Source organism: Leptonychotes weddellii, chromosome 7 (genome assembly GCF_054177405.1).
Source record: "Leptonychotes weddellii isolate Sample4059 chromosome 7, ASM5417740v2, whole genome shotgun sequence".
Classification (NCBI taxonomy): domain Eukaryota; kingdom Metazoa; phylum Chordata; class Mammalia; order Carnivora; family Phocidae; genus Leptonychotes; species Leptonychotes weddellii.
This window is the reverse complement of record NC_138375.1, coordinates 42,206,987-42,234,783: the sequence shown is the minus strand read 5'-3', so window position 1 is coordinate 42,234,783 and position 27,797 is coordinate 42,206,987. Positions and strand designations below refer to the sequence as shown.

Here is a 27,797-nt window from a genome sequence, read left to right as displayed (position 1 = left end):
GTCCAGCCTGGGCTGCGGCCGAGACCTCGGAGGAGCTGGGACAACGGCCACCGCAGAGGTGAGCGGGGAGCTGCGGGGGAGGGAGCTGTCCGCCACCGTCTGGGCGCTTCCGAGTTCCCTTCAAGAAAGGCAGAGTCCGTTCTTCTCCCCTCTGCCCCCTCTCTGCCCTCCCCCACGGACAGAACAGGTGAGATTTACCTCGGAACAATGTCCTGGGACGTCTTCTCGCTGCCCAGCGTCCCCTTCATGGCCCTCGCTGATGTCCGCAGAGCCTGCCTTTGTGCCGTCCTCTGTAGCCTTGTTCTTCTAGCAACTGACCGTCAGTCGTGTCAGATGGACAGGGTTTGGCTTCACAACCCTGTGAATAAAGGAGAAACTCTCAAGTCAGAATCGAAAGAGGAAAATCCCAACTGCAAGTCTGTCGGGAAGCAACAAATTGCTTCTCTGACCTGCCAGGATCACCTGAAGGCAGGTAGCCAATTTTAACTGTCTTAAAACAAGATCAAGGTGTGAGCTAGAAATGGACAACTGTGTGAAGGCTGTCTTGTTGCAACATAGTAAGATTTAGCAGTGGTTTTAGAATTACTAGAAGCTTGGTGGTTCCCGGGAAGGATTCCCACAAAGCTTACTGGGTGAGAGGATGCAGTCAGCGAGGTGGATGGGGATGAACGTTAAGGCTGGTAGTTCTAGGGGCTCCCCCAGGCCCTTTGGGGCTTCAGGCAAGCAAGACAGGATACAGACTGTGGTTTGCTTCCGTTTCATGTGCAATTCCAACTACATTTCTCGGGTTGAGATATCACGATTCTGAATTCAATTTGATAACAGAAATGCTCTGAGCATCAGCCTCTGGCCTTAGAAAGGAAAGGCCTTAGTACCAGGGAAAGGTGCTGATATATTCAAAGCAAATGTTGGACACCTTCTGAGGGCAAAAAACAATGCTTTTTATTCAGTCCCCCTTCTTTCATGTATTCAACAGATACTTCCTGAGTATCTGCTCCATGGCAGGCATGTGTCTGGTGCTGTGGCTTTCCCAGTAAACAGGAGGGACAAGCAGTTCTTTTTGGTGCTGTAAACAGGCAGGCTCCTCTTCACCAGCAAGCCAACAGCAAGCCAACAGGAGGGACAAGCAGTTCTTTTTCTTTTTTTTTTTTAATTTTATTTATTTATTGGACAGAGAGACACAGCTAGAGAGGGAACACAAGCAGGGGGAGTGAGAGAGGGAGAAGCAGGTTTCCCACCGAGCAGGGAGCCGAGCAGGGAGCCCGATGTGGGGCTCCATCCCAGGACCCTGGGATCATGACCTGAGCCGAAGGCAGATGCTTAACGACTGAGCCACCCAGGCGCCGGGGACAGGCAGTTCTTAAAGGGTACACAGACCCTGCAGCAAAGGCAGGGAAGGGAACATTGGTAGAACAATCCTGAGTCTTTTGCTCAGAGTTTCACCTTTTTTCAGGCATTTTGTCTTCTTGAATGAGAATCTTGTCACCTATAAAAGTCTCACTTGTGTGCAGACCTTGGTCACAGCAGCTCCTCAGAATCTTCCTCACCAGAGGAAGGTCATTTCAGGTCAGTGTCCTCAGCCCTGGAGATGGCCTGCTCAGCTTTTTCCAAGACCATGAACAGCCTGAGAGCAGAGGCTGAAGTAATGGGAGTTCTCGTCCTCCTGCCGGTAGCCCTCTCCCGATGTCATTTCCCACTTATGAAAGAGAATTTGTGCTCCTCCAAACACACATGCAGCGCCCAGTGAAGTCTCAGGAAGCCTGGACTTTCCCAGAAATTGTATGGAGTTTGGAATAAGTCAGTTCTGCTAATTGAGGCCAATCTTCTTTGCTTATAAAACAGAAGGGGTAGATTAGATGATCAATGAGGTCTTATATGTCTTTCTTTGTCTTTTTTTTTCCTCCTCCGAAAGTAAATATTCTAATAATTTCACAAGATGTTTACAAAGAAACAGTACACAGTCATATAAAGATGATATATCTTATACCTATAAAATGGGAACACTCATCAACCATGCAGAATATTCAGGGACCTAGAATCTGAAAGAAAATCTGAAAGAAGGACACCTGGGTGGCTCAGTCCATTAAGCGTCTGCCTTTGGCTCAGGTCATGATCCCAGGGTCCTGGGATCGAGTCCCAGTTTGGGCTCCCTGCTCAGTGGGGAGCCTGCTTCTCCTTCTGCCTGCCACTCCCCCCTGCTTGTGTGTGCGCTCTCTCTCTCTCTCTCTGACAAATAAATAAATAAAATCTTTTTTAAAAAAAGAAAATGTGAAAGTCTCAGGCTGCAGACAAAATTTAAACAGTCTCTACTCCTCCCACCCTCACCCCATTCCTCTGTTCTGTATTCAGATTCTCGAGGTCATGAACATCAGCTGTAGCCTCACCGTATCATTTTCCTAGACTGGGGATTCTGCAATAAAAAGCTTGCATAGTCGGAATCATCTGCTTTCAAAAGAACCATACTTAAAGTATCTAATTTGGATAATCTCACAATATATATCAAATTCCCTTTAAAGGGGAATCAATTCATTGTTACAGAGTATTAGAATATTTACCTTTAGTGCCTTTCTTTCTTTCTCTTCCCTAAATGCATTCCCATCGTAAATGCAATTTCATATTCTCCTCCTACATACTTTCTCACTTGAAAAATCAAAGCTATATGGTATTACTTTATTAAGTAGGGCAAGAAGCATGTCCTATCATCTTTGTATCCCCTATGGCTACCATTGTATCTTGCATACAGTAAACGTTTCTTGAAAAAATGACTAATATTTTAGAGAAAACATGTTCTGTTTTCCCTCTGGTATTAAAACACTTGCACGCGTGCGCGCGCACACACACACACACACACACACACAGTATCTAATCCATTATTCATGGCCAATAGAGGCTGATCTCATTCCTTTGTGTTCCTTCACAATCCTGATGCCCACCCTGGAGGCATCAACATCAGCACATTCTACACTTTTTGCAAACTCAGTTGGTATAATAAGCACTGAAATCAAGTTCTGCCACTAAATGGCTGCGTAGTTTGAAGCTGAGCACTGAACCTTTCTATGCCCCCATGTCTTCCAATGGAAAACTGTAGCATCTGAATTGAAGGGCTCTGAGATCACGTCTAGTTGTTAGATGGGAGACTTTAAAAGGTAAAGGAAAAGGTCAGAGAGGGAAAGCACAATAAAAATGTAATGATTATAGCACCTTAACATATTAAATATTAATAATTGCTGTTGATTTTGTTTGCCAAAACTTCTAACTTGAGCACTCCCATTGGCAAATGATGTTAAGAACTTCTGTTCTTAAGACACATCAGCCTACCATGTTTGGGGACTTTCCTAGAACCTTTCTGACAGACTCTGTCCACTTAAAACTGAAAACATGTCTGCCGGCAGGTAGAGAGGCACAGAAAACAAGCTGCTTTGGCATAAAATATTCAGCAGAATATAGGGTGGTGTAGCTTAGAGGAGTCAAACACCAAGGTAAATATCTTGGGAGATAGTATGTGGGCGTATTAGCTTAGCCAAAGAACAAATGTTAGGAAATGCTTCCTCACCTCCACTGAAATCAGAGGTGGGCAGAAAAATGTTGTGACTCCTGCAGCCAAAGAGGCCTTCCCACCACCAGAAGATAAATGGTCACCTTTCCTTTGGCCAGAAGGTTTACCTGGTAGCCGAAGGTTCCCAGGTCTAACTTAGATATCAGCCTCTAATCACTCAGTCCAGCGGCACTTAGTTTCCATCACATGGACATCATGGGCATCAGCACTCTGCCTTTGTTTTTTTTGTTTGTTTGTTTTGTTTTAAGATTATATTTATTTATTTAAGAGAGAGAAAGCATGCACACATGAGTGGAGAGAGGGGCAGAGGGAGAGGGAGAAGCAGACTCCCCGCTGAGCAGGGAGCCCAATGTGGGACTCGATCCCAGGACCCTGAGATCATGACCTGAACTGAAGGCAGATGCTTAATCGACTGAGCCACCCAGGCGCCCCAGAACTCTGCCTTTGGAATCAAGCAGAGCTGCCTCCTTCCAGGGTCAATGTCTCATGGTACAGATAGTCATCCTACTCTCTCTTAGTTCTTGTTTTTAATTTTAATATCTGGTTCTGTTTATTTATATTTTATACCCAGTCTCCATCTCCAAAGAGTTTGAAATAGCTTCCAGTAAAGGATATATACAATAGAACAGCTGCAAATAGGTAAAAACTGATCAGAAACCATCCGACACTCAATAAATACCTTTCATACTGTTTTGAATTGTGATCTATAGAGAGAAGAACCAGATGCTTTACTGCCATTGCTCTTCTTCAGGACCATGTAAAGTTGTTAACCTCCCTCCCCCCCTCACATTCCTCCCCGCAAAAAAAGGAGAAGAAACAAGGCACTGCTTTGTTTTGTTTTTTATGTTATGTTAGTCACCATACAGTTCATCATTAGTTTTTGATGTAGTGTTCCCTGATTCATTGTTTGTGCATAACACCCAGTGCTCCATGTAGTACGTGCCCTCCTTAATACCCATCACCAGGCTAACCAATCCCCCCACCCCCCTCCCCTCTAAAACCCTGTTTGTTTCCTGGAGTCCACAGTCTCTCCTGGGTTTTCTCCCCCTCTGATTTCCCCCTTTCATTTTTCCCTTCCTTCTCCTAATGTCCTCCATGCTATTCCTTATGTTTCACATGTAAGTGAAACCATATGATAATTGTCTTTCTCTGCTTGACTCAATCAGAGTTACCTTTAATAATCTAATGAAAGCTATGGACCTTTCTATCCTGAAAAATAAACATGGAAAAAAATGGCCTACAATTTCAGGGGAAACAAAGACTTCTCAAAGGAATTGAAATTAATCTGATTTAGAGAAATGGAAAGCTAATTAGAGAGCTAATTACTCTAAAGATCTTCAATAAAATGTTTCCTATGAATGGGCATTGAATTTATTTAAAAAATTTTTAACAGTTCTGGGGCGCCTGGGTGGCTCAGTCATTAAGCGTCTGCCTTCGGCTCAGGTCATGATCCCAGAGTCCTGGGATCGAGACCCGCATTGGGCTCCCTGCTCGGCGGGAAGCCTGCTTCTCCCTCTTCCACTCCCCCTGCTTGTGTTCCCTCTCTCGCTCTCTCTCTCTCTGTGTCAAATAAATAAATAAATAATCTTAAAAATAAAAAAAAATAAATTTTTTAACAATTCTGTAATTTTCTGAATAGGTAAAATATACTCACGGTGCAAAATTCAAAAGGCAGGAAATGGCATATAGTAAAAAGCCTTCCTTCTACCCTGTCCCGCAGTGAACTAGTTCACCTTACCAGAAACCACCATTGTAAACAGTTTCTTAGATATTCTTCCAGCTACAGTCAAATATTCTATGTATTATCCTATGCATACATAAACAGGACACACACACACACACACGTTCCACCCATTTTTTTCCCCCACTTAATACTTCTGGAGAGTACACACAAAGTTGCCTTATTCCTTTATTGGCTGAAAAATGTTCACCACTGGATGTACTATAATTTATTTAACCAATTGCTATTAATGGATATTTAACTTGTTTCTAATCTTTAGCCATTCAAACCTGTCATATTGAACATCTATATACATACATCATTTTTTATATAGGACTGTATAATAGAAAAAAAACTTCCCCAATGTGTGATTGAGCATTAAACTTAACTCTGAGCTTCCTGGCAGCCAAAGCAAAAAGGCAGAGGTGGAGGGACCAAAATGGATTGACTCAAATTTTTTCTGCATTTTACAAAAAAGCATACCACTTCTTCCAAAGAGGAAAACTGTACACTAATTTCTTTATAGAATTTAGCATCTGTATCTTCATACAAAGTACATTACTTCTTTTGGAGCATAAAGTAATGGAGTAGGGAATATCTTCAATGGCAGTTTTGATAGTCATGTGGTAGATTGATACATCTATTTTGATTTTTTTAAGTTTTTTTTTTAAGATTTTATTTATTTGAAAGAGAGAGTGAGCGAGAGAGAGCATGAGCAGGGGGAGGGAGAGGGAGAAGCAGACTCCCTGCTGAGCAAGGAACCCGATGTGGGATTCGATTCCAGGACCCTGAGATCATGACCTGAGCCTAAGGCAGACACTTAACTGAACCACCCAGGCGCCCCTATTTTTAACTTTTTGAGGAACCTCCATACTGTTTTCCAGAGTGGCTGCACCAGTTTGTGTTCCCACCAATAGTGCAAGAGGGTTCCGCCTTCTCCACATCCCTGCCAACACCTGTTGTTCTCTTGTGTTGTTGATTTTAGCCATTCTGACAGGTGTGAAATGATCTCTCATTGTAGTTTTGATTGCATTTCCCTGATGATCAGTGATGTTGAACATCTTTTCATGTGTCTGTTGGCCATCTGGATGTCTTCTTTGGAGAAGTGTCTATTCATGTCTTCTGCCCATTTTTTTAAAATTAATTAATTTATTTATTTATGTATTATTGTTATATTAATCACCATACATTACATCATTAGTTTTTGATGTAGTGTTCCATGATTCATTGTTTGCATATAACACCCAGTGCTCTTCTGCCCATTTTTAATTGGATTATTCACTTTGCAGGCATTGAGTTTGATAATTTCTTTATGTATTTTGGATACTAACCCTTTATCGGATATGTCATTTGCAAATATCTTCTCCCATTCCGTAGGTTGCCTTTTAGTTTTGTTGATTGTTTCCTTGGCTGTGGCAGAACCTTTTTATTTTGATGTAGCCCCAGTAGTTTATTTTTGCTTTTGTTTCCCTGGCCTCGGGAGACCTATCTAGAAAAAGTTGTATAGCCGATGTCTGAGTAATTACTGCCTGTGCTTTCTTCAAGGGCTTTTATGGTTTCATGTCTCAAACTTAGGTCTGTAATCCATTTTGAGTTTATTTTTGTGTATGGTGTAAGAGAGTGATCCAGTTTCATTCTTCTGCATGTCACTGTCCAGTTTTCCCAACATTGTTGACGAGACAGTCTTTCTCCCATTGGGTATTCTTTTTTGCTTTGTTGAAGATTAATTGACCATATAATTGTGGGTTCATTTCTGGGTTTTCTGTTTTGTTCCATTGATCTATGTGTCTGTTTTTGTGACATCTATCTTGCCTTTTTTTTTTTTTTTTTTTAAGTATGATGTAGGGGCTCCTGGGTGGCTCAGTCAGTTGAGTGTCTGCCTTCAGCTCAGGTCATGATCCCGGGGTCCTGGGATTGAGACCTGCATCGAGCTCCCTGCTCACTGGGGAGTCTGCTTCTCCCTCTTCCTCCGCCTCTCCCCCCTGGCTTGTGCTCTCTCTCAAATAAATAAAATCTTAAAAAAAAGATTTAAAAAGTATAATCTAACTAAAACACAACATTCCTTGGATAAGCTAAGATGAAATCCAGGAGGAAAAGGTTAAGTTTTGAGGTTGGAGATCGTGTGTCTAAGAGTACAGAGAAAACCTGGGCATTGTCCTCCTCTAAAGATTTCTTGGGTATGCTGGATCTCCTGCCCTACTCAGTATTTTCTTAGCTCTGGCCCGGACCTCTAGCCAAGTACTTTCCATACAGATTTTGGAATGATGGGTTTATGTATCTAAACTGATAGTTTCTCATTTATCCTTGTATCTCCAGGGTTCCTTGCACAAAGTAAGTTCTTTGTAAATGTTCCTGGAAGGAATGGATGAGCTTCTAAAGATAAGAAACCATGTCGCATTAGCTTCGCAAGCTCTTGGCAAAGATAATGGTGATGCTAATGGGGAAAAAGCTAGGATGAGACTCTGGCTTGTAAGTGAAGTTCCCACAGTAGAGCAGTTCTGGAAGCTTAACAAATAAACCCTAAACCCTTCTGTTTCCTTCCCCAGAAGAGATGGTTATCTCAACAGGGTAAACGGAGTCTTTCCCACTTCCCAGCAGGAACTAAGGAGGGAAATCCAAGGTGATAGAAAAGTTCTACCTGTGTGCAAATGATTTGCAGGCATTGAGATCCCCAAGTCTTTCTCAGCTTACGGTGCTTCCTTTGACACTTGGTTCCTTATCATTAAGACACGTGCCAGGCTTGGCTGCAATGTACCACTACCTTCCTCATGCTGAAAGCTCTGTGCTTTTCAGAACTCCAGGCAGCAAACTGCCAGATTGAAAATGACCTTGGCTTGTCCAAGAATCCTATCCCTGTGTAAAGGGTGACTTCTCGGAACGGGCCCCATCCACATGGAGGATGTGGAGCAAACTTGGAATGGGGCCAACAGGAACGGCTCAAGACAGTGGAGATGGAGAAAATTGTTATTTAAGGGAGAGTTTTTGGAAATCCTTTTAAACCCAGATTATTAAGTAACATGTGCTGTCCGAGATGGGGTGCAAGGGTGTTTGCCGCAGGTTGGGGCTGAGACTTGCCGTCCTGCAGTGCCTGCTCAGCTATCCTTCTGGAAGCCTCGGGTGGTAAGGAATATGACTACGGAGCACCCACTAGCACCCAAGCAAGCAAAGAACTCCTGGCTGCCATCCCGGGTCAGACAAGAGTGAATGCTGGTGGCTTTGCTCCAATCCATTGTTTCTCTTTGCTTTTCATGAGAACTCACAGTGAGGCAGAACTCCACACCTACAGGCCTGCTAACAGGTTCATCTGGAACAGAGGGAGCTGGAAGAAGAAGCAGGGGTGACAAGGAAGCTGGCCTCAAGTGGGGAGGTAGGGTGGAGTCCAAAGAGTGGCTGAAATTCTTTCTCCTGCCTCCAAGTGGGGATTGGACTGACAGCACAACTAAGCCCGCTGGTGCCTCTCCTTAAATCAGGTGCTGTCTCCCTGACTGGGTATCAAATGTCCCAGTATTCCTCCCTGACAGCTTTTCCTCTGAACTGACCGCATTCCTCCTGCATAATGTCATCCCAGTGGAGATGGTGAGCAGCTTGCCTATCACCCCTTCCTGCTGTCCTCACTCTCAAACTCTGGAAGGCACTTCATAAGTCACTGTTGTCTTTCTCCAGCCGAAGTAATCTACAAGAAATGTGGGTCAAAGAGAAACGGTATTGGGGGCGCCTGGGTGGCTCAGTCGTTAAGCGTCTGCCTTCAGCTTGGGTCATGATCCCGGGGTCCTGGGATCGAGCTCCGCATCGGGCTACCTGCTCCGCGGGAGGCCTGCTTCTCCCTCTCACACTCCCCTTGCTTGTGTTCCCTCTCTCGCTGTCTCTCTCTCTGTCAAATAAATAAATAAAATCTAAAAAAAAAAAAGAGAGAGAGAGAAGCGGTATTTCCGAAGGTCATAGCTGGTAAACATGCACCTAGAATCATACAACCGAGTACAATCAAACACAAAAGAATAAAATATCCTTAGAAATATTGGAAGCCAGCCTCTGATCCTGGCTGTGCCATCTACAAACTCTGGGAGGTTGCCTGCCCTCCTTTATCTAGGTTCCTTCATCTTCATCACAGGGCAGGACCACATGATCTGTAATGGTCCTCTTTAGCCAGTTTATGACACTCTTCCATAGGGATGATAAATAGTGTTGGTGAGGATCTAAGATTAGAACCCTCATACACTGCTGTTGGAAATGTAAAATGGTGCAATCACTTTACATTCCCAAAAAGGTTCAATGTCATGACGGTAGGACCCAGCACTTCTGCCCCTAGGCACATATCCAGGAGAAATAAAAACGTGTCCACGCAAAAGCTTGTGCATGAATGTTTACTGCAGCATTATCATGAGAGCTACAGAGTGGCAACAGCCCAAATGTCCGTAGACAGATGAATGGATAAATGAAATGTGATGCATCACTTGGCAATAAAAAATGAAGTACTGATCCATGCTACAACATGGATGAACCTTGAAAACATGCTCAGTGAAAGAAGCTGCTCACAAAGAGCCACATAGCGTGTGATTCCATTGATCTGAAATGTCCAGAATAGGCAAATCCTGAGAGACAGAAAGTGGATTGCTGGATGCCTAGGGCTAGAGTGGGGGGTGGAAGGAGAAAGGGATTGGAAATTGATGAGTAAAGGGTACAGGGTTTCCCTGTGGGGTAATAAAAATGTTCTAACATAAATCCTGGTGATGAGTGCACTACTCCATGAACATACTAAAAGCTGAATGAATGTACACTTTCAATGGGTAAATCATATGGTATGTAAATTGTGTATCAATAAAGACTTTAAGATTTTATTTATTCATTTGATAGACAGAGAGCACAAGCAGGGGGAGAGGCAGAGGGAGAGGAAGAATCAGACTCCCCACTGAGCTGGGAGCCCTACATGGGGCTCGATCCCAGGACCTCGAGATCATGACCTGAGCCGAAGGCAGACGCTTAACCATCTGAGCCACCCAGGCTCTCCAAGACATTTTTTTTTAAGATTTTAACTGACCCATGTTCTCTTTCTTTAAAAATGCCTGCTTCACCCTCTCCCACTCCCCCTGCTTATGTTCCTGCTCTCGTTACCTCTCTCTGTGTCAAATAAATAAATAAAATCTTAAAAAAAAAATGTCTTTATTGAGGGAGGCCTGGGTGCCTCAGTCAGTTAAGCATCTGCCTTCTGCTGGGGTCATGATCCCAGGGTTCTGGGATCGAGCCCTGCATCGGGCTCCCTGCTCAGCGGGGAGCCTGCTTGTCTCCCTCTGCTGCTCCCCTGCTTGTGCTCTCTGTCAAATAAATAAATAAAATCTTAAGAAAAAAATGAGAACAAATACAATTTTAAAGTCCCCTCAGCCTTACCAGCATAGCATGTGATCAAACTTTTGGATTGTTGCCATGCTAATGGGTGAGAAGTAATCTCTCACTGTAGTTTTTTTTTTTTTTTTAATATTTTATTTGAGAGAGAGAGAGAGAGAGAATGAGGAGAGGAGCAGAGGGGGAGGGAGAGGGACAAGCAGACTCTGCACTGAGCGAGGAGCCGGACGCTGGGCTCAATCCCATGACCCCTGAGATCATGAACTGAGCCAAAACCAAGAACTGGCAGCTCAACTGACTGGGCCACCTAGGTGCCCCCTCTCATTGTACTTTTAAATCACATTTCTCTTATCATAGGGGAGGTTCAGCATCTGTTCAGTTCAAAGTCCATTTATATTGATTTCCTTTTATCATATATTAAATTCTTATATGTGGGGGCACCTGGGTGGCTCAGTCGTTAAGCATCTGCCTTTGGCTCAGGTCATGATCCCAGGGTCCTGGGATCGAGCCCCCGCATCGGGCTCCCTGCTCAGCGGGAAGCCTGCTTCTCCCTCTCCCACTCCCCCTGTTTGTGTTCCCTCTCTCACTATGTCTCTCTCTGTCAAATAAATAAAATCTTAAAAAAAAAAATTCTTATATGTGTCTGTTTCTGGGCTTTCTCATCTGTTATATATGTCTGCCTATTCATGTGCTAGCACTGCACTTGTAATTATTAGAGCTTTACAGTAAGACAAGTAGTGGGATACTGAACAAAGTCAAGCTGGCTGGCAACTCAGGGCAAGTGCAATCCCCAACTACCCAACTACCAAATCCAGCCACTGTCCCAGTCTGCCACTTTCCCAGGAAAACCATGGCATTGTTTCAAATATGGAGAAATGCTTTAAGTTTGTTGCAAAAACAATAGGAATGCCAGGAAGCTACTGTAAAAGGCCAAGATTTAAAAGGGCATCCAGAAGGGCACATAGAAGTTGCAAGAACGCATACAATGACACAAACCATCAGAAGAACCAAGCAATTCTGTTGAATCACAGATCTGTACCTCTGAAACAAATAATACATTATATGTTTAAAAAGAAGAAGAAGGAGAAGATAGCAGGAGAGGAAGAATGAAGGGGGGAAATCGGAGGGGGAGATGAACCATGAGAGACGATGGACTCTGAAAAACAGAGGGTTCTAGAGGGTCGGGGGGTCGGGGGATGGGTTAGCCTGGTGATGGGTATTAGAGAGGGCACGTTCTGCATGGAGCAGTGGGTGTCATACGCAAACAATGAATCATGGAACACTACATCAAAAACTGATGATGTAATGTATGGGGATTAACATAACATAACAATAAAAAAAAAGAAAGAAAAACCAAGCAATTAAAAAAAAATAACAACAAGCAATTTATTCCTTGAGAATAAGGGCTAAGGTTGATGCCATGGCAACCTGGGACCAAACTGCAGTGACAATGAGCAAAGGCAAATCTGTGGCTGGTGTCATCCTATCTATGGGTGCCACACTGAAGAGTATGAACTTGGACAAAAGATTTCTGTCCTGAAGGGTAAATATCGTAGATATTTTGAGGAAGGATGAGAGAGAGAGAGATCACTCACATTCACGTAACTTTTATTACAGTATTTTGTTATAACTTCTATTTTATTGTTATAATCTCTTATCGTGCCTAACTTATAAATTAAACTTTACCATAGGTATAGATGTATAGGAAAAGGCATAGTGTATAAAGGGTTCAGTGCTACCTGCAGTTTCAGATACCCACCGGGGGTCTTGGAATGTATCCCCCACAATTAGGAGGGGATTACTGCCTCCAAAAATAGTGAGGATTTTACCTTTTCCTTCCCAATTCTTTACCTTTGCTTATCTTCTCTTGTCTAATTGTGTTGAGGAATGCCCCACTGAATGTTAAAAGTAGTGGTGATGATGAACATAATTCTCTTGTTCCGGACTTTAATAGGCCTGTGCTATCTTGAATTCTAGCCCCAGATCCAAGCCCGGTTCCTCTCTGTCCCCATCCTGAGGCCTTTCTTGCCATTCTCTTCCCAGTTGCTGGACTTCATCCTATATTGCTAGGCTTGGTTCCAGCTGGACTATGAGCCACTCGAAGGCAGTGTCCTTGCCATGGATTTCCCTGTGTGCCCTGCAGTATCCATCCAAGGCCACAGGGCCTGGTACGGAGTAGGTCCCAATATATTGTGCTTGGTTGATTAAATTACATGGGTTAGATTTCATGATGTTGGTGTTATCTCCCCCAGTGGGTAGACTTAGAGAAGTACTGTTCTGTAGCAATGCAAACTTGTAGCTTCTGTTTTCTGCCAAGAAGAAGGGAAGGAGTTGGGACTGGGTGAGAAGACATTTGGCAGAGCCAGCCTGAGCCCCATACACCTCAGGTGATGGCCATTCCCTTTACCAGCCCACAGCCCATAGCTTACCTAGCCGGGGTTGACAGTGAAGTCCCCAGAACCACATCAGGAACAAGTCTAAAATGCAGTTTCCTAGGCTCTACCCTAGGAGACTGATTTTGATTGTAGCCTGGAAATCTGGGTTTCGGCCAACCCCCGGGGTGACTCTGATGTAGGGGTTCCCGAGGTACATCTGGGCAAACACTGGCCCAACGAACCAGAGCCTCTGCTTGATTCATCCACTCACTATACATGTGCTACGCACCTCCTATGTGAAGGCCCAAGGAAAGACACACCAGAGAGCCCGTCCTCATGGCCCTTACAGCCTTCCAGCAGAGATCACGCAAGTAGGAGACCCTGTTGTTATTCTCATTTTACAGTGAAGGAAACTGAGGCTCAGAGAGGACATTTTGACCAAGGTCATAAAACCAGTAAGTGATAGACACAATTATGATAGAACTTTGAGGAAAGGTGTCAGATTTCCAGACTCACTGTCATAATGATTCCTCCATATAAATACACCCAGCATTTGAATCCTGTTGAACAGTTTACAAAATGCTTCCATTTCAGTTAGCATTGCAAATACAGCCCCTGTGTGTGGTAACCTGAGTTCACAGAGCTTACACAAGCTGTCCACGCAAATCAGGGGCCAGGCCCTGGCTTCAGTCCTGCTATCTTGGGGCTATAGGCCATCAGCAGTTAGGGCACAGTGGAGATGCAGAGGAAAGATTGCTTCTGAATGAGACAGGGCTGTGCTGAGGCAGGGAGTGAAGCTATTCCAAAGAAGGATTTGTCACAGCTCATCTGTAGAGAGCCATTTCCATGCAGATGGAGTCCCCCATTGCCAACTCTGATTCGAATTACCGATCTCCAGAGGTGGAGCCCGGACAGAGGTTCTGAAACCTCCCAGATGATTTTAATGAGTAGTCAGCATTAAAAACCACAGCAAGCCATTCACCTTGACTTTCTTCGGTCTCTGCTTCCTTAGTTGCCTCCGAACATGACATCATGACTCACTGGTGCTTTCTTATTCCAGATGAAGGGAGAAGCTAGAAGAATGCAACAGAATGAGAAGGCAAAGCAGGTAAATACCAACACCATACTAGTGAGAAGGCAGCCACTGACTCCTTCCATAGCGGCACGTGCTGCGTATCTGAGGTCCCCCCGCCAAGGTTTAGGGGTAGCTGACACATTGGTGGTGTGTTCATTTCAGTAGCTAAGCAAAGCCTGGACTCCCGGCTGCCATGTAACTCAAGCCCCTTTGCCCGCATGACGGAGCATCACTGGGGAGGAGTAGCGGAAAAGCCTGATAGCTGTCCTCCATTGTCTCTTGGCCCCTAAGAATGTCCCATCCCTCAGGCCTTTGAAACCACCCCTTTCTATAACTGCTCCAGAGATGGGAGAAGCCCACTGGGGGCTGGGGAACCAGTTCTTTTTTTTTATAAAGATCTTATTTATTTATTTCACAGAGAGACACAGCGAGAGAGGGAACACAAGCAGGGGGAGTGGGAGAGGGAGAAGCAGGCCTCCTGTTGAGCAGGCAGCCCGATGTGGGGCTTGAACCCAGGACTCTGGGATCATGACCTGAGCCGAAGGCAGACGCCCAACGACTGAGCCACCCAGGCGCCCCTGGGGAACCAGCTCTTGACCCCAGCTGACATCTGCCCTGTGCTCTTGCACTTCACAGAGACCTTTGGCCTGTTTATAGTCCTTTCACTTGGGCTGCCAGAGAGAGAGAAAACACAATCCCTGAAAAAAAAATAGCTAATCGTATATGCGAAATTGAGGTTTTTAATTTGATTTAACTTGATCTGATTACACTCAAATGAAAAATTCTTAGCGAGTCTGGAAAAATTCATGAAAAGGGTCCTCTGAATACTAAAAAAGGAATAATTGCAAAGCCCAAGTTAAATGTCTGGCAAGCTTGAGGGTGACCTTTCAGTGGCCTGCTTGAGTAAGTTCCTCTGATTGGTCCTACCCATCCAGGCCTAAGGAGAGAGGGAAAAGTTCATTTTCAGAAGTCAGGACCTGAGGAGCACTAGCGCTTCAAAAACTTCTCACTGGCCACGGAAAACAATTTCGTGCTCTTGGGTCTTTCGATCAGAAGTGGGAGGGGGTAAGCTGAAAGTAAACAATCCGGGGCAGATTCAGGGTGCTCTGAATGGGTCAGTCCACCCAGCGTGCTCCTTCAGAGCTCCGAAGTCTGGATTAAAACATAGCATCCTATTAGAGCAGCTTCCCTTCCCCCAACATCCCCCTGAGCCCGTGCCCGCGGTCCGATTCACGACCTGCCAAGGAACTTCAGGCACACACCTAGAGGGACTGCCACATCCAGTTCTCTCCCAGGAAAGGATATCCGCAGACTCCATCTGGGCTTAGAAATAGCAGAGGGAAGGGACATTTGTAATTTCTGCCCACGGTACAATGGAAGTTGGTGACATAGCCAGTAACATTTTCCTTCTCCAAATCGGGCACCTCGTTTGACCATCGAGCTTGCAATGATCTCTACTTCAGACTCTTGGAGGAGACTAGGTCAGGGACCTCCCGGTCATTGCCAGGGCTCTGTTCGTTGCCCTAGAACTGCTCATTAGCCTGCAGAGCTGGCAACCCAGGCTCCTCTCACCAGAAGCGGAGGAATTATTAAAAGTCAGAGCGTGGGTTCATTCATTCTTTTCTTCACAAACAAGAGGGGGATGGCGATGGGGAAAGAGGCCTGGCCCATGAACAGCTCCTGCAGATCTTTCTGTGATGGCTCTCTCAGCCTTGCCTGCCCACTGGAATTAGTTGGGGAGCTTTAAAAAAAAAAAAACATAGAGACCCAGGTCCCACCCTGGAGATCTTAAGTAATCAGGTGGGGGAGGAACCCAGGCATCGAGATTTTTTTTAAAAGCTCCCAGGTGATTCCAAAGCAGAGAGAATGAGCATCTCTGTTGCACAAGAGGACCGGTGATAAAGCCTCACTGCTGGGGAAGGCTCACCTGTCCTTCTCAGGGTGACAGAACTGCCTGCCTGCTAGTTTCTCTGGAGTCAGGTTTATTCTCTTCCCTCCCCCAACCTTGAACTCCTATTTTCATAAACATATCCATGTAACAGCCCACGAGCTCTTGATAAGGAAGAGCCTCCCAGGGCGCCTGGGTGGCTCAGTTGGTTGGGCGGCTGCCTTCGGCTCAGGTCATGATCCTGGAGTCCCTGGATCGAGTCCTGCATCAGGCTCCCTGCTCGGCGGGGAGTCTGCTTCTCCCTCTGACCCTAACCCCTCTCATGTGCTCTCTCTCATTCTCTCTCTCTCTCAAATAAATAAATAAAATCTTTAAAAAAAAGAGCCTCCCATAGAGGCTGGGGAAAGGCCAGTAGATGTGCAAGGCTGACATGGTTGAGATCCCGATCCCACATCTTCCCTGCCAGGACTCGGTGTGAGCTGCCTGTGACAGCAGGAGGCTTGATGGGGCCTGACACTTCCTCGTCCTCCTCTAGGAGGGACACATCTGGGGCTCCATGAGGAGGACAGCTTTCATCCTGGCCTCTGGCCTTCTCTTGCTTGTGGCCTTCTGGAACACAGTCACATGGTAAGTCTGTGCAGCCAGCTTGCATTCAGGACCTGCGGGCAGTGTGCTGGGGGTCCAGAGGCGGAGCATGGGGTAAGCAGCTATCCACCCAGCAGTCTTCACCCAGAAACCCGAATGGTTTTTCTTCCAAGGCATCTTCAGAGATTTGGGGGCACTTCTGGCTATTTTTGGCAAGTCCAGTGGGAGAGGCTGCTGTCGAGATTCGAAGGGAAGGAGTGGACCCTCTACATTACAGGTGAGGTTCCCAGACCACGAGTGCTTAGGATTTGGGTACATGATCATAGTTTAATTCTTTGTCTGTGGTTTACTTCTCTACTTTGATTTCTCAGCTCCTTATTCCAAGGAATGAAGCCTGAAAAGTTTAAGACAGTGGTAATCCCAAAGAGTGCTAATCATAGGCAATCTGAAATGGATGCCTAAGGATATCTAAGAAAAGAACCTGAGACTCCCCTCCCCCCCAAAATAGAAAAATTAAAACAAAACAAAACAAAACCGTGTGTGTGAAAATGAATGCATGTTTAGAGTAATAATCCTGCGTCTGGATATCAGGTCCACAAGCACACAGGGCTGCTCTATCTCCCATGAGACTGTGTCCTCATCCCTGGTATAATCTAGCTCTTGGGGCTTGACAGCAAGTGGTCACCTAATAAATATTTACTGACATTGTGAATGACTCACAACAAGCCAAAGAAAATGTGGAAGAAAAAAGGCATAGATATTTATAACAGCATTACCTACAATGGTGAATGTCCTCAATCACAGGTTCACTCACTCAAAGAATATTTGTTAATGTTACTCTGTGCCAAATTTTTACAGAGGATGTAGAGATATTTAAGATAAAGTGTTTACTTCATTTAAAAAACTATGTCACAGGGGCACCTGGGCGGCTCAGTCGGTTAAGCGTCTGACTCTTGATTTCGGCTCAGGTCATGATCTCAGGGTCCTGGGATGGAGCCCTGAAGCAGGCTCAGCACTCAGTGGGGAGTCTGCTTGGGATTCTCTGCCTCCCCTCCCTCTGCTCCTCTCCCCCCCTTCCCCTGCCTCCCACGTGTATACACTGTCTCAAAATAAATAAATAAATATTTTTAAAAATAATAATAAAAAAACTATGTCACAGTCTAGAAGGGGAGATTAAAAAAAAAAAGTGCCAGTTGTCACAGAGCAAAAGTACAAATAAAATGTCCCTGACAATTGTTTTCAGCTGGAAGAACTCTGAAAACAGGCTAAACATTAGATAGGACAGGTTCAATGCAAGCTGTCATTGAAGAGTCACTGAAAAGAACAATGCAGATTACAAACATATATGGGGAAAGTGGTGGGAAAACATCTGATATATTCCTGTTACAATGATGGGAAAACTGCCTTTCAGCCCAATGAAAAGCAAATACAAAGGAGATAAGTGTTTGAAATTTTAAGTGTTACAGCTGGAATAAAGTGCAAGATCTTCTCTTGTTGGGGCTTTTATTCTGTATTCCTCAAGGAGCCTTTGGATCTATAAGGAGGCGCTACCTTGATGGATGGCCTACTAGCAACCACCAAGCTAACATTTTCTTTTTTTTTCCAAAATAAGAAAGCATGTGATTTCTGAGAATAAAAGTAAATACATGTTCATTGTTAAAAATAAACATCAGACAATTCACATAAGCCTAAAGAAAGTGAAAATCACCCACTCTCATATCCAAGAAATAACCGCAGTTAATATATTAGTATAAATTGTATAAATATTATATAAATTAGTATAAATATAGAAGAATCTATATTGGATATATGAGTGAACTTATAAGATACCAACTATTTTTTTCAGTCTCCTTAAGTGTTCTATTGTGATTTTTTTTAACACAGTAATGGATGTATATGTGTATGGACATGTGTGGCCTTTTTCTTTCTTTTTTTTTTTTTTTTCCCTGTTTCTGTCAGTCTTTTTTTCTTCTTTGGATACTGCCAAATTGCTCCCTAAGATATTGTGTTAATCATATTTCCCCATAGTGCTGGCCAAGTATTTTTCAGGCCCCAACTGCCATAGGCCCTGGGGCTTCTGGTAGGGGCAAGAAGGGTATGGGAGGAACAGTACAGAGACACAAAGTAAAATGCCCTTGCCCCTTGGGATATTTAGGAGGAGGCAAGACATGGACAAACTTAATAGTGTAAGAGTTAGGTAACATTGTATTTTCATTTGAATAACTGCCAATAAGCGTGGACAAAGTGCTTGTTCACAGAGATCAGAGATTCTCGGAATGACTTTACAGGAAGGTGGGATGCAAAGCAAAAAAAGCCGTATCTCAATTTTTTAAGTGTGAATCAGCAGTTTCTAAAGTATTCTGCAGAACATCAGTGTTGTGAGATGTGAATGGGTGAGGTGGCTGTACAATTTATCATCCAAAGAGGGACATTTGTGAGAGTAAATGAGGTGTTAGTTAATAATTAGGCTAGACTGCCTGATGTAAATTGAAACTGTCCCGGGCATAGCCATCCTATTCTTAGGAGTTCTGACAAAATAGTTCCTGGGTAAAAAAAAGACTGGGAAAGGCTGGGCTTAACAAAGTCAAATGGGTTTCTCTGCTGCAGGAATTCTTAGAGCCATTAGCAGGCTAGTCTGGACCATGGCTCTCCAAGAAAGCAGGGTATGAACACTGTTTAACCAAGGAGCGCCTTGAGAGATGAGTTTTCCACTTTGGGAACGGCTGGCTAGATGCCTGAAGTTAATCCCACTGCACAGTTAATAGGGTCATAGGGATTAGATTCCTGACTGACTCCTAGTCCAGTGCTCACTGGGAACCCTATCCTACCAAGCACTTCCTCTGCTTCTCCCTTCCTTGGGAATTCATAAAGTGTTCAATGGGCATTGACTCCCAGATGTCAACCTAAATTTATTTGTAGTTTATTTATTCATTATTGTATTTATGGATTATATATTTATTATAAATTTTATTTCTATTTTTTTATACTTTTTTTTTAAAGATTTATTTATTTATTTATTTATTTGACAGAGAGAGAGATAGCGAGAGCAGGAACACAAGCAGGGGGAGTGGGAGAGGGAGAAGCAGGCTTCCTGCCGAGCAGGGAGCCCGATGTGGGACTCGATCCCAGGACCCTGGGATCCTGACCTGAGCCGAAGGCAGACGCTTAACGACTGAGCCACCCAGGCGCCCCAAATTTTATTTCTATTTAACAATTTAACAATTTTTTTTGTCTTCAACCACCTAGAAGGTTGTGGTCTCCATTTTACAACTAAGGCCCTCTGGCCTGGAGCACCAAGACCTCCCTGGCAAGGGACTGTCTACCATGCAGCCTTAGTCACCGTCAAGCTGCATTCAGTTAATACATGTGCTGCGAGAACCTCGAGTCCCCTGATTGTTTCCTTCTGCTCCCCAACCTCAGGTGTCACCCAAGTACCGAGTCTGGTCTTCTGGAGCTTCAATGGGCTCCTCCTGGTGGTTGACACAACCGGAAAACCTAACTTCATCTCCCGCTACCGAATTCAGGTTGGCAAGAATGAACCAATAAGTGTTGCGGTGGCTTCTCCTGGGCAAAGCACAGAAGGCAAGAGCGGAAGCCACACTCACAATGCTCACCGCAGGCCCAGGAGAGAGCGTGGCCACCGGGAGCCAAGTTACTGGGTACAAGGCTCCCCTGGCTGAGAAGGTTGGAGAGAGGAAATAATCTGCCCCAGATCTCAGAGCCAGCCAGGCAGGACAAATGTTCTGGTCTTCTGATTCCCAGCCCTGGCCCTGTGTCTGTCTGTGCCACCCCACAGCACTGCGGTCAGCTTTTGGGGAACCGAAATGATGGGCTCAGCCACCAGGGTAGGGACGGCAATGGCTGGATGCCGAAAGCACGATGACATGGTGGCTGGCCCACTGTGGATACAGGGGTCTGAATGTGTGGGCGGTGGCTGCTTTTTAAGCAGGTCCTCCTTCCAAGTCATTCACTTCAACTGCCGGTGCGTAGCTTAGCCCCACGAAACAAGGCCTGCACCCTGCTTACAAGCAACTCCTAGCCCAGTAGGGGAGAGAAGGCCAGTACACACGTCTTCGACTTACACAGCGCTGGAAGGGAGCCGCACTGTGCTCTGAGCCCAGTCATCTGCTTGGTGCTCTGACAACCTCCAAGAGCCTTTTCTTATGCAAGAAGTTCATTCTTAACCCCAGATTCTTTCCCCAGCTCCACTCAAACCACATTCTGGCTTCTTTCCCAGAGAAGACAATCATCTTTAATTATCGGTCCGGGTGCCTAGGTAGCTCATCTCAGCATCAGGGCATTCTGCCCCAGCCCGGCACTGCAGAAAGCAGAATGGGTGAAAAATAATGCCCTTGACCCAGGCTTTCGTAATAGCCCCTTCTTGAACCAGGGCTGCTGGCCAGGCTCAAGGCCCCGCTCACCTGAGACAGTAACTGCCAGCCAGCCAGGGGGGCTTCCTCCAGGTCCAGCTTGGCAGGCATGGACTGGGGCTGACGTGTCAAAGCCAACACTTGACTGTTGAGAGCCCTTCATCTGTCAGACCATGGCGGTCTCCTTATCAGACCCCATGGAGTAAATGCTCAAGGCCAGGTACTGTCATAACCTTCATGGTTCAGATGAGGAAACAGGCTCTGAGGTGTGACATGGGTAGATGATTCATGCTCCAGCTCTCTGACCCCGGGGCTCATGCTCTCACCAGCAGGCCACATCAGCTCTCAAGAGTATCACCTACCATGACAACATTCACTGTGACAGCCTACAGTGGTTGGAGAGCCACACAGGGAAGGTCTGGTTGCATGTTGTAGAAGCTGAGGTTCCGAAAGGAGCAGTGACTAGCTCAAAGTCCGAGTGTCACTAGGACGCAGAGCCAGGGCTCCTCTCGTCGGACTCCAGGTCCAGTGCTCCTACAGCGTGGGCCCCCGCAGGCCCCCAGCCCCCTGCCCTGTTTGCTCTCCCGCTCTCCTGGATAGCCAATTTGCACCTTCTCCTCCTTCCTCACATCCCCAACACCTCCTTCCCTGACCTGCAGGAAGTCTCGCTTCCTCCTTCACTAAGGAAATGGGCAAGCAGAAGAGAGATCCCACAGACTCTCCACATCAGCCTGCGAGCAGTACTTGTAACCAGGCTCTAGGAAAGAGTTGTCTGTACAGTTTCCAACTCCTCTCTGTCCACGCTTTTCTCCCAACATTTTGTAATTATGAAAAATTGTAAACATAGATACAGAAGTTGAAAAAAAGGAGTATATGATCACTCATTCATGCACCGCCTAGATTCACTTTTAAACATTTTACAGTATTTGCATTATCTAGATGTAAAAATACAAATACGTATGCATCTATAATTTTTAGCTTACCCATTTGAAAGTAAGTTCCAAACATTACAAACCTCACCCTCAATCCCTCAGCCGGTATATCCCCAATAACCACAAACCCATCATCTCACCTCTTCTGTGAACCTCCTCCCGTCAGGCCTTTACCCCCACTGCTCCACCCCCACTGCTCTCGAAGGCTCCTCTCCTTAGCCCTAGCAGGCACGTCTTCACAGCTGCATGTCTCCACATTCTCGCTATATATTCTCCTACCTGGCTTCTCCACTTCTCCTATCTCAGTGGCCGCTCCTTCACAATCTTCCTTCTGGTCTCTCCTCTTCTCCACCGCCTCTTAATGCTAAGCTTCCCAGGGTTCAGGCCTTGCTCCCCACCTTTGTCTTCACTCCCGCACTTCTCTCTTCCAGGGTTGTGACTTGCAATATAATCTCTATGCCGACGGCTCACAAATTCCTGTTTCTAGTCCAGAACTCTCTTCTGAATTCCAGGCTCAGATTGCCAAAGGCCTCTTTGCCGACCCCCATCCAACATGTCCCCAAAAGAATTTCTGTTCATCCCCTCAAAGACTGCCACCCACAACCTCCCCAGTTTGAGTTCATGGCAGGGCTGCCCTTCACTACCTCCACTGGTCTGAGCTGTCATTCTCTTCTGTCTATAGGACCACAATTCTGTGTTTATTCTTGCCTCCTCCACAGTCTGTGGTCAACAGAGTGGCCAGAGTAATCCTGTGAGAGTTTGTCACTTCTCTGCTCACCATGACCCCCCATTTCCCTTGGAGTAAAAGCCAGTCTTCCCAATGATCTACAAGCCCTCTATGTTCTTGCTCCTCCCCACCATTTTGGCCTCACCTCCTACTTCTCGCACTCCTCTCCAGTCAAGGATGCCTGCAATGGGCCAAGAGCCTTTTCACCAGCTGTGCCCTTCACCTGAAGACTCTCTCCCCACAGGTATCTTTTCCCTCACCATCCCCATCTCTTTGTTCAACAAAGCTCACCCTGACCATTCTATTTAAGATTGTTGGTGCCAGGAATAGAAATTCAATGAGGGAAGGAATCTTTTTTTGCTCATTGCTTGCTTCCCAGCACACAGGACACTGCCTGCAATGTAGAGGGTGCTCAAGAAATATCAGCTGAATAAATGAAGGAGTAAACATGTGATGCCCTCCTCTCGGCCAAGATTTCCAGAAGAGGTGTATGGCTTCATCTACAGGTGCTCTCGAACCAGGCTAGCCAGACCTGGCTTCACCATGGGATAGCTTTCAGTTGAAAGCTTAGAGAGTGGATTCGAGTCAGTTAGTACATGCAGTACCTGAAAAAGCTAGAGGAAGAGCAGGGCCTGAAGCCTGAGGACCTCTTAGAACTCAGCCTTACCTTGCAGCCAGAACCCCTCCAGCTCACAGAGGCCACTCGGGGAGAATTCCCTTCTGACCAGTCCCAAACCAGTTCATCGGGACCCAGGAAGTAACCTGTGGTCATGGGGCTATTCCAGGGAGCCCCAGTGCCCTGAGGAAGGGAAGGGTCAGGTACTAATTCTTGGGCAAATGCTGGCTATAGTATTGAGGCTCAGCGGGGTAGGAGATTTGGGGCCAGCTCTCCAAAGAAAACCTGGACAGAATGCTCAGGCAGGTCTCCATCCTGACAGCCCCACCATGAAAACCAGGAAGACCAAGTCACAGGAAGTTCAGTTAAGACCTGGATAGGCAGTTCTCTGGCTCACCTTCTCATCACTCTGGGCCTAGTCCAGCGAGGCTGGGCCACATGAGGAGGCAGGTGACCTTGCTCTGCACCTGATCATGGTCAAGCCTCTGTGGATGAGGAGGGGCTCAGAGGCTGAATAAGGATATCAACCTGAGAGTTGACAGCCTTCTCTAAGCACCCTGGAGGCACCCTATGGTACCTGTCAGGAAGTACGTCTGGGCCTGGCCAGAGAAATGGGGAGAACAGTGGTGACAGTTGCAGGAAGGAGAAGGCAGACTCAGGCTGACTGAAGGCTACTGAGAAGGGAGTTTCCAAAAGCAGGGGTATCGCCAGATGGTTCCACCCCAGGGCTTGGGCAGCAGTGAGGGGCTGCTGGCTATGGCCAAACGTCACACCTAGCACCCACTCCAGAGTGAGGGCCTCCTGTGAGCGGGTCACCATGAAGCCGTTTCTAGAAAGACCTACTTCTCACACTCCCGTCCATCTCCCTCCTTCCTTACCTCGTGCAGGTGGACACCGAGAAACTACGCCAGTGTATCCGCACAGTTCTCTTCAACCAGGTCGTGATCTCTTTGCCCATGCTGGTCTTCCTCTATCCCATCCTCAAGCTGTGGGGAGACCCCTGCCACCGAGAGCTACCCACCTTCCACTGGTTCCTCCGGGAGCTGGTTATCTTCACTCTGATTGAGGAAGTCCTGTTCTACTACACACACCGGTGAGCGGGTCCCGGCCCAAGCACAGCTGGCTCCTCACTCTCCTAGGGCTCACTTTTAAGGGAGAAAACTGAGGCCTCAGAATTGTAGGTGCAAGACCAACACCACCTGGCCTCAAAAGCCTCTTTTTAGTTAACATGGACACAACTGTTGGTTCCACGACTGACAACTTGAGGCAACTGAGAAATGTCCAGGAAAGAAAGAACCTTCCGCATTCATGTGTGCAGTGGGGCAGTTTCCCATTTGTTGCCTTATTGAATCCTTTGTGGGCACCATCCGTACCATCCCCACAGCTAGTACAACTGAGGTAGAGCGGCGCGAAGTAACCCACCCCCAGATTATGCAGCGTAAGAGGTGGGGTTAGAACTCGAAGGCAGGTCTGTCCAAGTGCCAATCCAGTGCGTTTGTAACTTTGCTCCATAGTCCTACCTTTGGTTTCTCACGGCCTGGTGGGAAAGGGAAAAGGGAGATTGGCAGATTATTAACTACTAACTATTTTTCCAGGCTCCTTCACCACCCAACATTCTACAAGAAAATCCACAAGAAACACCGAGTGGACAGCTCCCATTGGCCTGGTCTCTTTCTACAGCCACCCTATTGATCATGTGGTCAGTAAAACTCTCCTCCAGGCAAAGGGCGGAGGGCCCCAATCACCTTCCCTAAGGTCTCCCGCAAAGAATTAGACCACAGTGGCCCCTTCTTCCTTCTTCCCATTCAGCAGCTACCATTTATTGTTGACCTAGTCTATGTGAGATGCCCAACGTAAGTTATCTCAAACAGTAACTTGTCCCAAAGTTATAAAGTTGAATGACTCCAGCGAATCAAGGTCTTGCAACTCTTTCAGATTCTCCAGATCTGAGTCAAGGAAGTCTTCCTGGTACCACCCTGGGGCAAAGTAGACACCCATTGGGTCCCCTCCATCTCTCTAGGGCCCACCTTCAAACAGCCCTCCCCTTGCAGGCCTCCAACATGCTGCTGATGATGGTGGGTCCCATAGTAATGGGCTCCCACTTGTCCTCTATCACCATGTGGTTCTCCTTCGCACTCATCATCACCACCATTTCCCACTCTGGCTACCACCTACCTTTCCTGCCTTCAACTGAATTCCATGATTACCACCATCTTGAGTAAGACCTCCTTCCCCACTATGGGTCCCTGGGCAATAGCCTTCACCTTACCTCCTGGAGCTTCCAGGAGCAGACATGACCCCAGCACTTCAGTTTCAATGTGCTGGTGCTAGGAGAGGGAGAGGTCTGGAGGTTGGGAGAATAATGACCATGCTGGATCCAGATCACCTTGCTCTTTTCCTTCTTCCTGACACTGGGTCTTCCTGCAGCTGTGGGTTTTTAACCTTTACTCAGGTCCAGGGCCCTTTGAGTATCTAATGTGAGCTAGGGACACTTGTCAGAACAATGCATATACACATAAAAATACTGCACACAATTCAAGGGGTTGTCCTCTCTGAAAGCCTCCAGGCTTTTGCGAGTGTGGTCTACAAACCTCCAGCACCATAATCACCTGAGATACCTTGATGAAATGCAGGTTCTTGGGTTCCACTCCAGATATGCGGAATCAAAGTGTGGGGGGCAGCAGGACTTGAAAAACTGCATTTTGGTAACTGTTCTAGGGGACTCTGATGGAGGTGGTCCCTGAACCTACCTGAACAAGCCAAGCTCGGCCACAAGTTCTGACTTGTGTGCATCGGACTCACATAGCTTTTCAAAGGGAGAGCGTAGGTTTTCAGTCCGGAGTGGCCCCAGGAATGTGTACAACTCCCTGGGATATTCTGATGGGGATGGTCAGCATGGTTGGGGATGGGTTTGGCGTAAGAAGGCTTAGAAATGTGAGGCTGGCACGAATGAAAAGAACAGCACACCAGCCTCCCGCACCTTCCTCTCTCCTCTAGGTTCAGCCAGTGCTATCGGTTGCTGGGGGTGCTGGACCACCTCCATGGGACTGACACGGTGTTTAAGCAGACCAAGGCCTATGAGAGAGACATCCTCCTGCTGCGCTTCACCCCACTGTCTGAGAGCATCCCGGATGCCCCGAAGAAGATGGAGAGAGAGGGGCGCCTGGGTGGCTCAGTGTTAAGTGTCTGCCTTCGGCTCAGGTCATGGTCCCAGGGTCCTGGGATCGAGCCCCGCATAGGGCTCGCTGCTCGGCGGGAAGTCTGCTTCTCCCTCTGACCCTCCCCCGCTCATGCTCTCTCTCATTCTTTCTCTCTCAAATAAATAAAATCTTAAAAAAAAAAAAAAATAGTGGTCTTTGTCCTTTGCTGTAGAAGGGGAGAAATGACCCCAGGCAACCTTTTTCTGGCCTAGACAAGACAGAATGCAAAGGTGGCAGCGAGATAGGAAGCTACTGCCAACTCCAGGGAGCGCTCCGGGTGCCAGGGGGTGAGGGAAACAGAAGGTATTGTTTTGCCCCTTCCTGTCCTCAAAAGCTTTTCGCATACCCTACTCTGGCCAGGGCTAGGACACCCTCATTGCCAAAACAGGTCAGCTAACAAAGGCCCCATTTCAACTCTGCCCCACTGCAAACAAACATCATCCCTCTATGAAAAGAAAAATGCCAATCACAGCTCCTCCCTGGATTAAAACTGAGATATCAAAGAGGTGCACACCAAACCCCAACACCTACCTTCAGCCATACATGGAAACATGGAAACCAAAGGCCAAACCCTGTTAACCTGCTAAGCTGGAGGCCCTTTTATCCACAGAGGGAAGGGTCAGAGTTCCTGACCTTTGGGGACACCCAACTGAGGAGGCTAGAACCCTCTTCCTCCAGTGAGAAGGCAAGAAAAACATGACTGACCGAAGGGCAAAACCCTCATTTTCCCCCAAATGATTAACTAACTTTCTCAACACCATTTATTTCAAATGAAACTTTCTCAGGAACCTTATTATCTAAAACAAAACCAGAGAGCTGCTTGGGTTGCAGCAGTCCCCAGCCTGGCCTTCCCTCAGCAGCCAGCCATCGACAGGAGCCCTGCAGCTCCCAAGGATAGTTTGAAGACCACCATTATCAGTTACTAAATTCTTGTTATATATTTGCATCTGTTCCCGAACTTTCAGCTCTGTCAAAACCATCCATTGTTTTATAAAATACCTTAATATCAAGTCTCCAAGCAGATCTAAGACTCCTTCCGTCCTATCAGCCCTACAGCTCCAGACCTGCCCAGTACACCGACTAGGTGCTTACCAGACAATGTCTTCCTTGGCCTTCCAAACCACACCCGCCCCACTCTGGCCTTGGTGGGCCTGCCCTGAGCTTAAGGTACAGCTTCTGGTGCACCAGTGGTCTAAATTGTCACAGCTGCTAACCCGCACCCACAACCTGTTCTTGTAAGTAAACACTTGGGAAATAGCCCATCTTCAGTATACTTAAAAGGGTAGGGAATGAGGAGTGTGGAGAAAGAGGAAGAACGGATGCCTTTTTTCCCGTGAGTCTTAGACTTTGAGGTACTGTAGAGGGTCAAGAGGCTGTCAGTCCCTCATCCCTTTTGGCAGCCAGGTGGCTGGGCTC

General features: G+C 46.4%; 1 protein-coding gene across 1 annotated transcript; it reads left to right on the top strand.

The window, feature by feature from the left end:
* Window positions 1-207: 207 nt before the first annotated feature.
* Window positions 208-26,528, top strand: FAXDC2 (fatty acid hydroxylase domain containing 2). Its single transcript, XM_081826222.1, is given in 10 exon segments — window positions 208-468; window positions 14,049-14,096; window positions 16,487-16,578; window positions 16,710-16,813; window positions 19,957-20,078; window positions 24,069-24,274; window positions 24,777-24,821; window positions 24,823-24,880; window positions 25,233-25,399; window positions 26,179-26,528. Coding segments are annotated over 10 exon segments (1,383 nt in total). The 3' UTR covers window positions 26,459-26,528.
* Window positions 26,529-27,797: the final 1,269 nt, after the last annotated feature.